This window comes from Sycon ciliatum, chromosome 12, assembly GCF_964019385.1.
Source record: "Sycon ciliatum chromosome 12, ocSycCili1.1, whole genome shotgun sequence".
Lineage (NCBI taxonomy): Eukaryota > Metazoa > Porifera > Calcarea > Leucosolenida > Sycettidae > Sycon > Sycon ciliatum.
This window is the reverse complement of record NC_088654.1, coordinates 9,637,768-9,650,450: the sequence shown is the minus strand read 5'-3', so window position 1 is coordinate 9,650,450 and position 12,683 is coordinate 9,637,768. Positions and strand designations below refer to the sequence as shown.

At 44.5% G+C, this 12,683-nt stretch overlaps 1 protein-coding gene across 2 annotated transcripts in view; it reads right to left on the bottom strand.

Moving 5' to 3' along the window:
* LOC135828315 (sushi, von Willebrand factor type A, EGF and pentraxin domain-containing protein 1-like) overlaps window positions 1-12,168 on the bottom strand; it is a 28,794-nt gene extending 16,626 nt beyond the window's left edge. The window contains exons 1-9 of one of the 2 annotated variants that reach the window (XM_065340761.1): window positions 11,910-12,168; window positions 9,569-9,669; window positions 7,092-7,385; window positions 6,343-6,525; window positions 4,567-4,722; window positions 3,833-4,009; window positions 2,978-3,154; window positions 2,340-2,516; window positions 554-730 (exon numbers count right to left, since the gene is read on the bottom strand). In XM_065340761.1, the coding sequence (XP_065196833.1) occupies window positions 554-730; window positions 2,340-2,516; window positions 2,978-3,154; window positions 3,833-4,009; window positions 4,567-4,722; window positions 6,343-6,525; window positions 7,092-7,385; window positions 9,569-9,669; window positions 11,910-11,911 (1,444 nt within the window). In that variant the 5' untranslated portion in view covers window positions 11,912-12,168. The remainder of the gene's footprint in view (window positions 1-553; window positions 731-2,339; window positions 2,517-2,977; window positions 3,155-3,832; window positions 4,010-4,566; window positions 4,723-6,342; window positions 6,526-7,091; window positions 7,386-9,568; window positions 9,670-11,909) is intronic. The other variant, XM_065340762.1, reaches the window with a different exon arrangement.
* Between the last annotated feature and the right edge of the window lie 515 nt (window positions 12,169-12,683).

The following is a 12,683-nucleotide window of genomic DNA, read 5'->3' as shown; positions in this document are numbered from 1 at the left end:
CAACGGGAAATAAGCATTTGTATATTCTCTGTTATTCAGTGGATTCGTTCAGGGGCGCTAGATATACGGCGCGAGTCAGCGGATTCGCTTATGGGCGCTATGTGTGCGGCGTGAGTCGCCAATGCAAGTGGAGCGCTGTGCTGCGAGTCCACGACTCCACGAAAGTATCTCCACTGCTGATGTAATCGCATAACCATTATAGGTCAGGTCGCCATTGCAGTCACGTGTTGCTTGGAAAATATTCAAGCGCAGAGCTCTGCTGTAGACTATGTATTTATCTCTTCTTTGCTCACCTATGGCTCGTGACTTATTAATTTTTACAGACGAGGTAATTCTGGAAAGTTTGGATACCCGCTCGAGTGATGAAAGCTTGTGCTCTTGCCGAGTTTGTGGGCATTGTACGTCTCTCGTCAAGATCTTTCCAACGAGCCCAAGATCTTGAAAATCGGTGAAGTAGAACCAAAGTTATGTTGGAAATTGAGTACGCATTTTCGTGACTTCCAGAAATCCTGAGGTATCAAAAAGGTTATGGACTCCAACGGGTGAAACTTACGGTTGCAAATGGGAGTTCCATGTGACCATGCACCGTTCAGTTGACAAAGTGTGTAAGTGGATCCTTGCAGAGTGTATCCCTGGTTGCATGAGAATTCCAGTATGCTTAGTGCTGTATTTGGTCCAGTGGAGATTGTCCCATTGCCTGGAGCAGACAGTACCTGGCTGCACATTACACCTTTTGGAGGAAAAAAAGTATGAAAGAGACGAAGAAAATCTGAAGAGAATGTTGAATGGTCGCTACCATAGCTTAGTGGTAAAGCATCGCTGACCAGAAGCGATAAGTCCCTGGTTTAAGTCCTGGTGGTGATAGGCACTTTCTTCTTCAGACTTTTCCCACTTGCTCCTTTCCCTCGGACCAATGAAAGCGATACAGGCCCAACTTCGTCAATAAAGTATGCAAGCCCTCATACCCATTCAGCGCGTGCAAATTATTTTGCAGAGAACAAAATTTCTCGTTTCTTTCGCTTCTCTCAGCCAACGGGAAATATGCATTGGTATATTCTCTGTTAGTCAGTGGATTCGCTCAGAGGCGCTAAATTTACAGCGCCAGTCAGCGGATTCGCTTATTGGCGCTATGTGTGCGGCGTGAGTCGCCAATGCAAGTGGAGCGCTGTGCTGCGAGTCCACGACTGCGCGAAAGTATCTCAACTACTGATGTAATCGCATTACCACTATAGGTCAGGTCGCCATTTCAGTCACGTGTTGCTTGGAAAATATTCAAGCGCAGAGCTCTGCTCTAGACTATGACGGTATTTATCTCTTCTTTGCTCACTTATGGCTCGTCACTTCTTTCAAAGAGGAGGTAATTCCGGATTTTTATGGCGCTCGCTTGTTCATACTTGCTCTGTGACGCCCCGACGGCCTTAGGGCAATGGGCTTATGATGATGATGATGAATTCCGGAAAGTTTGGAAATCCCCTCGAGTTGGGAAAGCCTTTGGGGAACCCCTTATCCGGTCGGCCAGTCAACAATGGACGAGTATCCGTCGATGACTTCAACAAGCTGTAAATCACTCATTTTTTTCGGATCTGCACCATTTTGGTCTCAAAAGAAGCAGGACCCACCATTCTTTTGCAAAAAGCGGAAGAAGAAAACTTTAAAAAATAGAAGAAATGACATGGACACGAGTTATGAAGCAACCATATCCACGACTGTAATAAGATAATAAGCAGTCAGAAAATGCGATAACAGTAACATGTCAGTTGTGTGCCCTGTTTTATTATCTTATTACAGTCGTGATAGTTGCTTCATAATTCGTTTCCATGTGATTTTGTTCTATTTTTAATTTTTAATTATATTTATTGGCTCAGTATCCGAATTAAATAAAAAGAAATTCAAAAAAACAACACATTAGATAGCACTACCAAAATTGGGCTTGAAATCCATATCGGTTCTTATACTATTGTCGAGTAAAGTCTTCCCAGAATCCGCTAAATCCATCTTCCTTCAAACCGCAAATGGTATGGGGGAAACAGGAGAAGTGGTGTTTACACCATATCCATATACCACATACCGGTACCATTCAAGCAGACGTTGCAAAAAAAATAGGAAAAACTCACAAAAGAAGAGCGGGTTTGGAGCGCGTTGTGGCGGACAATGAGTAGTGCTCTTGGCGAGTTTGTGGGCATTGTACGTCTCTCGTCAAGTGCTTTCCAACGAGGCCAAGATCTTCAAAATCGATGAAGTAGAACCAACGTTATGTTGGAAATTGGGTACGCATTTTCGTGACTGCCAGAAATTCTGAGGAATCAAAAAAGTTATGGACTCCAACGGGTGAAACTTACGGTTGCAAATGGGAGTTCCATGTGACCATGCACCGTTCAGTTGACAAAGTGTGTAAGTGGATCCTTGCAGAGTGTATCCCTGGTTGCATGAGAACTCCAGTATGCTTAATGCTGTGTTTGGTCCAGTGGAGATTGTCCCATTGCCTGGAGCAGACAGTACCTGGCTGCACATCACACCTTTTTGGAGGAAAAAAGTATGAAAGAGACGAAGAAAGTCTGAAGAGAATGTTAAATGGTCGCTACCATAGCTTAGTGGGTATAAAGCATCGCTGACCAGAAGCGATACGTCCTTCGTTTAAGTCCTGGTGGTGATAGGCACTTTCTTCTTCAGACTTTTCCCACTTGCTCCTTTCCCTCAAACCAATGAAAAAGATTCAGGCCCAACTTCGTTCCATAGTGATAGAAATATCAACCATAGATTCATACTGCATGCTTAAAAGGGAACAACCACTCTGTTAAGGCGGTGACATAAGCAATTGCATACATTTGGAAACCGTAAATACTGAGAAAACGCAAGATCCACCGATTTCTGTTTTCTGATGATCGCTTCGTGCGAGAACCTCGGAGTTAAAACACTTTCTCTGTCATCTTATTGTTTGTTTTAAGAGAAAACACAAATAGGTCAATGTGAAACGCACGTGTGCATGTTGGAGTCCCAGTTGACCAGGTCCCATCCAACTGGCAAAGGGAAGACCTTGATCCCTGCAGCGCATACCTCTCATTGCACGAGAACTCAAGTATGCTCAGGGCGGTTCTTGGTCCAATTGATAGTGTGCCATTGGCTGGAGCTGACAATAAATTGTCGCATGTGATACCTGGAGGAAACGAAGCAGCACAAATTGTTTTACGGGCCCGAATGCAACTGCTGTTGGAAATGTTACTGTGGATTGGATTGGATTGGATTGGATTTTATTTACAGTGGCGACTACAGACAATTGCCTAATAACAATAGATCGGCTCGAGGGAATGTGGAGCAACGGTACTAAAATGTTTGCTTTCTGAGACCATTTTGTAGGTGTTCTCTGCCTCTAGTGCTTGAGACAAGTGAGGAAACACACATGAGATCACAATGTACCAGCAGAAATCTGGCTTTGGGAAAGTGTTTTGTTTTTCAACTTAGAAATTGCATCCATTCACAATTTTGTCTGAAACCGACCTCGCCTTATTATGGTTTACTGGCAAGTGCATGCGTCTCGACCATTCCCATTGATGTGCACCACCAGCTCTCAAAATGAACGTCTTGAAAACCCATTCCCTAAAACCCTAGCATTGTGGTCACTTCAGATGATGCCACCTGCAATCACTGCGGCTAGCGCTATGAGAAATATAGCCCTTTCACTAAACGTTGTTCTAAACGGTTTTGTTTGTTTCACAAACATTGCTCTTCGATTCAATATCATTACATGTACTAAGTATTTTGTTAAGGGAACCGGCCTTGCAAAGCCCAGTATTGCAGAACCTGGTCAACCTCGGGCCTCACTATCCGTGCTTACGTGAACAAGTCGGTGGTACACTCGACCAGGTACCATTTAGCTGACAAGTTGTGGACAGTGAGCCAACCAGCTTAAAGCCAACATCACATGTGAAGTGTTGAACGGAATATACAGTGTTAGGATTGTTGGACACTGTTCCATTCGCCAGTGCCTGAACGATCTGTGGGCAGGACACAACTGAAGACAACAGGCACTGGGTTGATCTACGTGGAATAAACTGGAATAGCCAGCCATTATTATCTTCTCGAGGATGATTGGTTGTTTCAAGTACATGGTCGGTATGCCCTTCCCTCTAACCATTCCAAGCCGCTTCTTACAGCTTTCTGGATAGTCATAATTATGTGTACGACCTTTTACAGCATCTGCGGAGAGAAGCGTTGAGCTCTGGGCGGTCTCATTAGCACATCCCCGAGCCTACTATCAGTGACAATAATTATAGTTCCCAAGACCAGAAATAAACGACGCCTGGATACCCCTTTCCAGAGTGCTCGAACTGATTAATCATTGCAACACCTCTAAAAGGTCTATGAATCTCGAGTAGTAAGGACTCAGATGAAACGGTACCTCCCAAGAAATCCGTTGTTGTAATTTTTGCTTTCCTCAGGCACTGCATTTGTACTTATGGCTGTTTCCGTCAAAAGCATTTCAGCAGAAAATCTCCGCAACAGTGAATCAGAAGCACACATAAGTAGATGTTAGCCCCGTATCAGTATATGATTTATCATTCTTCTTACGTTCACATATTGGGAGCTTGGTCGTTGAAGTATTACTGGTACATGAAACCGTATTCTGTCCTACGAGCTTGTAACCCGTGCAACAAGAGATGTTGAACATTGGTGCAGTACCAGCCGTAAATCCATTGGCAATATACGGCGTGTTACAAACTTCTTCTGCAGATGCAAAATAAATCAGGACCAATACAATAAGAGGTATTGCTGGGAACTGTTTTGAGGAAGGGTAAAATATGTTGATAGCAACGACAAGGCCAAGAGACCTACAAATTACTCTATAATGTCCACTAAGGCCACCAGTTACTTCACAATCAGCTCATGCAATACCATCGCACGGCACTGAGCAACAGAATATTATGTTACTCGACGAAATTTCGCATGGAAACACACCACCAATTGGAGCGGGAAAAAGAGGTGCCACATGCCGGAAATCGAGCCCAGAGCCTGCTGATCGATTGGTCAGCAAAAACATAATTTCCAGGCCAAAGGATTGTGTAAACGGTTTCCCCGGAACGAGAATGCTGTTGAACGTAGACACAGAATTCACTTCAGTAGCCTCACGCGACGATAGTTTCGCTGTGTTGTTCATGACGGGTCTTCAGGTGTGCATTTCAAAAAACTTCAAGAAACGGAGTGTCTCTGTAAGTTTGTATCCCTGGTGATGTTTGTGCCTGGACAGCACTATATAAGTGGTGCTCTTCAGGCACAATCTTCCTCAGCCTACTCAAGCTCAACTGATGAGGGGTGAATTCCCCGAAACACTGTGTATTGAGCAGGGAGTGGTGCTTTCTTGCAGGTTTGCCGAGTCGAAGGTTCGATGGACTTCTCGTGTTCTCTGGATGGCAGTCGTGAGTCAGTCAAGTGTCAAGTCGTCGGCGGAATAGCGCGAGCTCCAGTGTGGGAGCAAACCCATTCCTAAACAAAATCATCGCCGAAGTCGCAACCTCTATTTCGTTCAGATGGTGAGCCAAGGAAAAGATTTGTAACATGGAAATTGATCGATCGCATAACCTGTGCCCACAATTTCCATGTTACTATATTTCAGGTTCATCATGAATGAAAGGGATTGCTATCCGAAATCGTTCGTCTATCTCCATTATCAACTCCCTCAACTCGAAGGTAAGACTTTCTCAGCGCACTTTCCGCCTATATGAAGGAGTTCGCTTTTTTCTTTTGAAGCATGCCTTTGATGTTTTGAAAGGGCAAGCTGGGGAGGCAACTTTCTTTCCTTTCTTGTAAAAATATATTCACAGAGGGTCCATTGTTATTAGGCATTATGCCTGTTTTTTATTTCCACTATAAAGAACGTATAGAGCAACAACAACAATGTTTACAAGCAATGACATATCCGACAGTACCAAAAAAGCAGTCCGTGTTTGTCTACAGTTGAAATCAGTGAGGCATTAGCTGATGAATTGGACTGACAATTCAGATGCTGGATATTGCAAAACTGGCGTGATTGCACTCCGTCTACATAAACGTGTAAAACTCCACAGGATTCTGAAAATGCCATACAGCGGATCGTCACAAAAGTGGAAAAGCTACCGAAACTTGACCTCCCCCCATCCCAATCTTGCCCATGTTCAGGCTACGTTCAATGCAACGATACATCCTCTGGACACTATCAGGATCAAGAGTCCAAAGAAATTGAACTGAACTGTCTTTCACCGTCGCGGGTTCGGGACAGTTTTGCATTTGTTTTTGTATTTATAAATTCTCCACAGGCCTTAGCCTCAATCGAGGGAGTGTATTTATCACCAGGAAATGGGCACTACTTACGTTGGCAATGTTTCGCAGGGTTGTGCCACATCCCATCTTTCTGGCATTGAGCAGTGTTACTGCCTACAATGGAGTAGCCTGGGTTACACTTGTATAGAACGTCTGACGGGAATTGCCTACCAGACGGAGCAATAACCATGGCGTTATCTATCGATGGCGGTGCAGGACATGGTGTGCTCCCACCTTTCAGAGAAACAGCAGCATACAATCAGACTTTGATCAATATTTTTGGGAGGGCGTGTAGTTTTTTTACTCAACACCACTGATCACACAGCATGGGACTGTATTCCCAAAAGTAAGTTGAAGAAAATGGACAAATCAAATTGAATACAAACCAGAACACGATAAGCAACAAAAGCACGGGAGGGAAGCGAGAAAATGGCAACTAATCTCGCGACTTTGATCAAGTACGCAGTATATTGTATTGGGCGCTTTACAACTATACTAGGACTGTGGGCAGGCACTACACCTATTATTGCTTTGAAGGAAATGCCCACTTAAACCGTTGCACGCAGAGCTACAATATGCACTTGCTTTTCAAAAATAACTCTGCAGGTTAGAGACTGGGGATTATTCATGCAGTGGTATTTTGTGTATGATTGTAGCCGTAAATCTCCGTCCTTCAACCGCTTTGGTGCCCAACCACCAGTATGATGATTAGCTGCTCGATCCCAACTGCTATTTGTGCTGATGCCTGAAAAGCAAAATACTTTCTTCATATTAAACGTGAGCAGGTCACCAATACTAACCCGGAGCAGCAGCTATGTCGGTCTTCCCGCAGATGAATGACGAAAGTGTAGGACACGGCGCAGATTGTGGGTAGCACGTCAGTCCACTGGAGCCTTGAATCCAGAGTGTGATGTTGGCATTGCCAGCAGCAACTAAATGTGCGTAGTATCGCTGAAAACAAGAACCTGTCGTGGATGATTGAGGAACGTGTTGAAACCCTCCATTAGCGCAGGCGGTTAGTGCCGAAGTTACGTTGATATTGGCTGCATAGCTAACGTAGTAAAGGCCCGCTGAATCCAGGCAGTTGAAAATAGCTGCACAGGACAGTGGGCAGAACAGGAGTGCAATTTTCCATGCTTCATTCAATTTCCGTGGGTTATGAGCCAGATAAGGTAGAATGGGCACTAGCCTCTGAAAACCATACAGTAGATACGGTTTGTAGGAATATTATAATTATTTTACTTCGCCCAACTTAACGGGCATAGCTACCTTTTTGCTTGTACAGGTTAATTGTCCATGCTCTCATGGAATGACGAAGGAAGGAAAAACAACTCCCGTATGTCACGTGATTGCTCCAAGAGGAGACGAACTTCGCAGTTCCACACAACCATGTTCGACTATAATCATTAGTGTTGTGAAATCAAAAGTGATACATGCTGAAGATTAAAGCCATCGGCAGTGCAAGGTAAGTCTCTTGAGCATTTCAACAAAACTGTTGAAAGCTCATGTTAATAGATAGATATCCTCAAACAAAGTATCAAGAGTCCATTACCCCAAGAGAAACATGTTCGTTTTTTAGCCCATGGGCCAATATTCGAATTTTTAAGGTTCACGAAAAAGTACAAGTCCATGCTCATAGTCAGTCTACCATACCCTACTGGTAAACTGCACTGACCTGCTGTACCATGTTAGGAAGAGTCCATTTTGTGAAAAATTCTACTTGACACGTGAGTTGCATTTGTGTCTGTTTATTAGCCCATGGGCTTATAAACGGAGGTGGGCTTATATCCGGATATAGGCTCACGGGCTTATATGTGCGGAATTACGGTAGACAGATACTGTAGAGGCAGAAAATTTCGTCGGTCAATAATTTCGTCCAACTCCAAAGAAAAGGAGTTCGTCCGGTTGAAAATTTCGTCCATGGATCATAAGAGTGTATAGAAAAGCTGGGCAAATCGATATTCGTCCTACATTTAATTTAGTCCAAAAGCTCCTTGGACGAAAAAGACGAAATTAAATTCCAGACGAATATTTCTGCTTGTACAGTAGTTGGAGAGAGAAAGATAAAGAGACACAGAGAGACAAAGATACAGAAAAAACATACAGAGAAATACCCGAGTAAGAGAAATAGATAGAGAGAGATATAGGGATAATGTAAGAGAGAAAGAGCGAAAGAGGCAGAGAGAGGGAAGTAGAGAGGCAAATAGAGATACAGAGTTACAGTGAGCGAGAGGCATAGAGCGAGAGAGAGGGAGAGAGAGAGAGAGAGAGAGAGAGAGAGAGAGAGAGAGAGAGAGAGAGAGAGAGAGAAAGAGAAAGAGAGAGAGAGAAAGAGGGGGAGAGATGGACAGATAGGGAGATAATGAGAGAGAGAAAGAGCGAGAGAGACAGAGGCAGATGGGGAGACAGAGCGGGGGGAAAAGAGAGACAAATACAGATACAAAATGAAAGAGGACATAGCAATAGACAGAGACAGAAACAGGGTCAGAGACAGAGAGACAGGCACAGATCCAGAGAGACGTGACAGAGAGACAGCTACAGAGACAGGGAGTCGGTGCGAGACAGAGAAAAGAGCAAAGGGAGACACAGTGAAATTGGAGAGAGACAAAGACAGACAAAGATATTGTCTCTTATTGCTATTTACAGTAAAGATGAGCTGACTGTTTAGTAACTGGTGGTGTTAGTGGACATTATAGCAAAACTTGTATTTTCTTGGTCCTTTTTCTTTACTAAGAATTTATCCTTGGCTCTCCACCCGAGTCCATTTATAAATTTTTCTTTTTTCTTTTTTACTATATTCACATTCCCAGCTCGACAATGATAACGAAACACTAAGACTAGGGCAGACGTGACAATTTCCGAGGGCTTGATCAACGCTTGTGTGAACGCAGGATTACTCTTTTAGCGCTGATCAATATCAACTTGGGTCAGTGTGCGAAATTACAACGAAGTTTGTTGCGCTCCCCTGTGTGTTAGTGAGAAGTTGTGACTTCTGCTTTGGTGTCTTAATTCATTGCACCTGTGGAAGAGTCGGATCTATATCATTCGGGACGGCCTCTAGAACATTCGGAGATGAATTTACCCAAGGAATAAATACGCCCAGTTCTAGCAAAAGCAGAAGTTTAGCCGCGTCCTATGATGGGTTGTCTTTAGGGATTGTTGACTTCTTCTTGAAAGAATGGAAAATTGGGGAATGTTACAAACTTTCAATGCTTTCGTCATGACGAGTGACCAACAGGCTCTAGCACTCCTGAGCCGAGTTTCTCAAACTACTTACGAGCATAAGGAAATATCTGTGCAGCGGAGCGATGACAGCTGAAGATATACACGAAGCAAGTGAACAGCAGCATGTAGCTCCTGAACATCATTCCACGTGACCTATGCAAGGATGGAAGAGCAGTAAACATAGGGAGTAAGCGGTGGCATTCGGCCTTCGAGCATTAACGTTTTATTCGGTCTTACAGCTCTGTCGGTCAATTACACTTCATCAGAGAAGGTTGCGTTGTTGGATGACCGGAACAGAAATGATAACCCCTTTAAAAAGATGCGCTAATATTAAAAGACTGATAGTGAAATCAAAGGAACTTCTGCAAAGAGGTAATAGTTACTGCCGGATACTGCACCGCAGCACTGATATAGCCGTCATGCAAGCTGCCCACCTGGCATCTACGCCATGCCATCCCTCTCCACGCTGCACCCTCCGCTCACTCTTTGCGCGCGTGTCCCGTTTAGCTTACGTACATGTACACGCTGTCATGGAAGGTTTGCTGGCAGTGCGTGTTGAAAATCACAACTGCACAGCTGTCTGATGGAGATCATGGTCCATGAATGTCTGGGTGTGCAGCGTGTTTTTTTTCAACACTTGCAGTGCCAACAAGCCATACATGTACATGATTGCCCCGTACAGTGCTGGCAACTGAAATCCGACTGCTGAGCAGTGCGTACATATTCTAGCGGTCTCTATTCTGTAATTAAATATTTTTACAATCCCGTGTTGGGTCTTTGCGATGTGAGCGCACAGCTCAGGGGTCGGATTTCAGTTGCTAGCACAGTACCGTTAGTTTAGTTTAGTTTGATTCCAAGCAATACATGGCTGGAGCAGCCAATGACAACTTTGCGTGGCGATTGCTAGGTTTTGATAGCCAACCACGGCGAGCAAAGACAAAAATATAAAATCGAAATATAAGGAAAGAAGACAAGAAAAAGAAGCAAATATCGACAAAAGTTGTGGTCTAAGCAAGGCGGTCCTGCCTCCTGTTAAAGTAGAAAGGCCCTTTTGTCTCCTGGTGCAACGACCACCACTGCGAGAGCTTTCTTCAGATTTTCTCGTTTGCACGTTCCCTCAAACCAGTGAATGGGGTTGTATTCGTACGTTTTGGCGAACAATAGAGAGGTTAAGATGCACGTTATTTCCGACGTGACGCGCAATTTCACGTCACATTTGGCGTAAAACTCCAAATTTCGACGTGAGCAGCAGGTCACTCGCGTTGATTTTTCGACGTGCGAGCCAAATAACGCGAGCTGGACTTCCGCATCACGTCAGAAATAACGTGCATCTTAACCTCTCTATTATCAGGCACATGAAGTAAAATACGTTTACAATACTTTTCAGGCCACCATCCACGCTATAGTAGAATATATTTGAATTGAAATAGGGCTCGAGCAAATAACTTTAAAATGAAACAACCAACCGAAAACGGATGAACACTAATTTTTTTATTGAAGATATACAAAAACGTTCCCGACCTCCAAGAGGAGAAGAACTTCGCAGTTGCATACAACCATGTTCGACTAGAATCATTAGTGTCGTGAAATCAAAAGCGATCAATGCTGAAGATTAAAGCCATCGGCAGTGCAAGGTAAGTCTCTTGAGCATTTCAACAAAACTGTTGAAAGCTCATGTTGATAGATAGATATCCTCAAACAAAGTATCAAGGGTCCATTACCCCAAGAGTGTGCACCTGGGGTCTGGCTGCTGTAGGCCCACTGCGCCGAGGAAATCCAACATTACGTCATGCGGCTGAGGCACAGAGGACAAAACTCTGCATTCGCGGTGCTTGCAACTAGGGAGTAGTATAAGCGCAACGAACATGTACGTCATTCTGACGTAATGTTTTAATTCCACCGCGCGGATCATCACGTACAGAGTTGTACAATCTTGGGGTTATGAAAATATCAATAAGATTAGAGAAAGTTGATTTCTCCCCTCCCTGGAAATCGCGCTTTTCCTGTGGACTTGATTTCACACTTGATTCGCTATCGTTTGCCAGTCAGAGCGAACCAGAAATCCAGCGAACCTTCAATTAGGCTAGCCTGCAAGAAAGCACCACTCCCTGCTCAGGTAACGTTATCCATTTTGAGAAAAAGAAAGAATCTCAATGTGTTGAGAGCACGCGAACACATTTTCATTCATCTGACGCCGAAACAGTAGGAAGATCATCAGGTGCAGCTGAATGGTAATGAAAGTGCGCACGAAGTCTCAGGCCGCAGTTTGACCTCAGCTTAAGTAAACGCGGAACGCACCAAGCTTGATTATGTTCGTGTATACCCCCTGTTACAACCTGCTGCATGCTAGATAAATGAGACATTGACACAACAAGTGGCACAGGATCACTTACATGTACACCGATCGCCAGTGTGTTGACTAACTGGAGGTTTTGTTCACAATCAGCGACAGAGCCAAAACTAATCGCCTGTACACACATCAGGCCATGAGCGTCGAGATGCCAGGACAAGTTTGCAAAGCACGTTCTTGTGAGAAAAGAGAAATGAAGTTAATAATTAAAAGAATTGATGAAAGGTCTGGACACTTCAGTGATCTCTGTCATGCCCCACGTACATTTCAAGGCTGTGATGAGCACTGCACGGCTTGCTTCTGTCTAGATTGTTGGATCTTCTGTCGTTATACATACAGTCATGCACATCTACTGTTGTGGACATGGAAATCCGGTCGCACGTCTAGCGGCCCCAGGGCGCTGGCCATGCAGCCGTGGACAAGCAGTACACGCATGCATTTATGCGCTGCAGCGCGCTCCATGCTGGTCGCATCGCCGTCGGATCAACATGTGCACTGCACGCAGCGTTCTGTACGCGCTGGGGGCGCCGGGCCGCCGGCCCTGCATCAATCGACTGGATTTCCATGTCCCCGACAGTAGGAGAACTAAATGTTACTTGCGCGTGCATCTGGGTTGAGTATGGAGCCATCGCGAGCGGGTCAGCAGCCAAACTAACTAAGACAGTATATTAGTTACTTCACGGAATGTGCTCAGGCAGATACTTATTCGAACCAGCGATCTACACTACTCAGTGTTCGCACTTTCAGGGCCTAGGGTTGCACAGCGCTGGGCGCTTGCTGCACTCACAATCACGCGATCGGATCCGATCTCATTCCC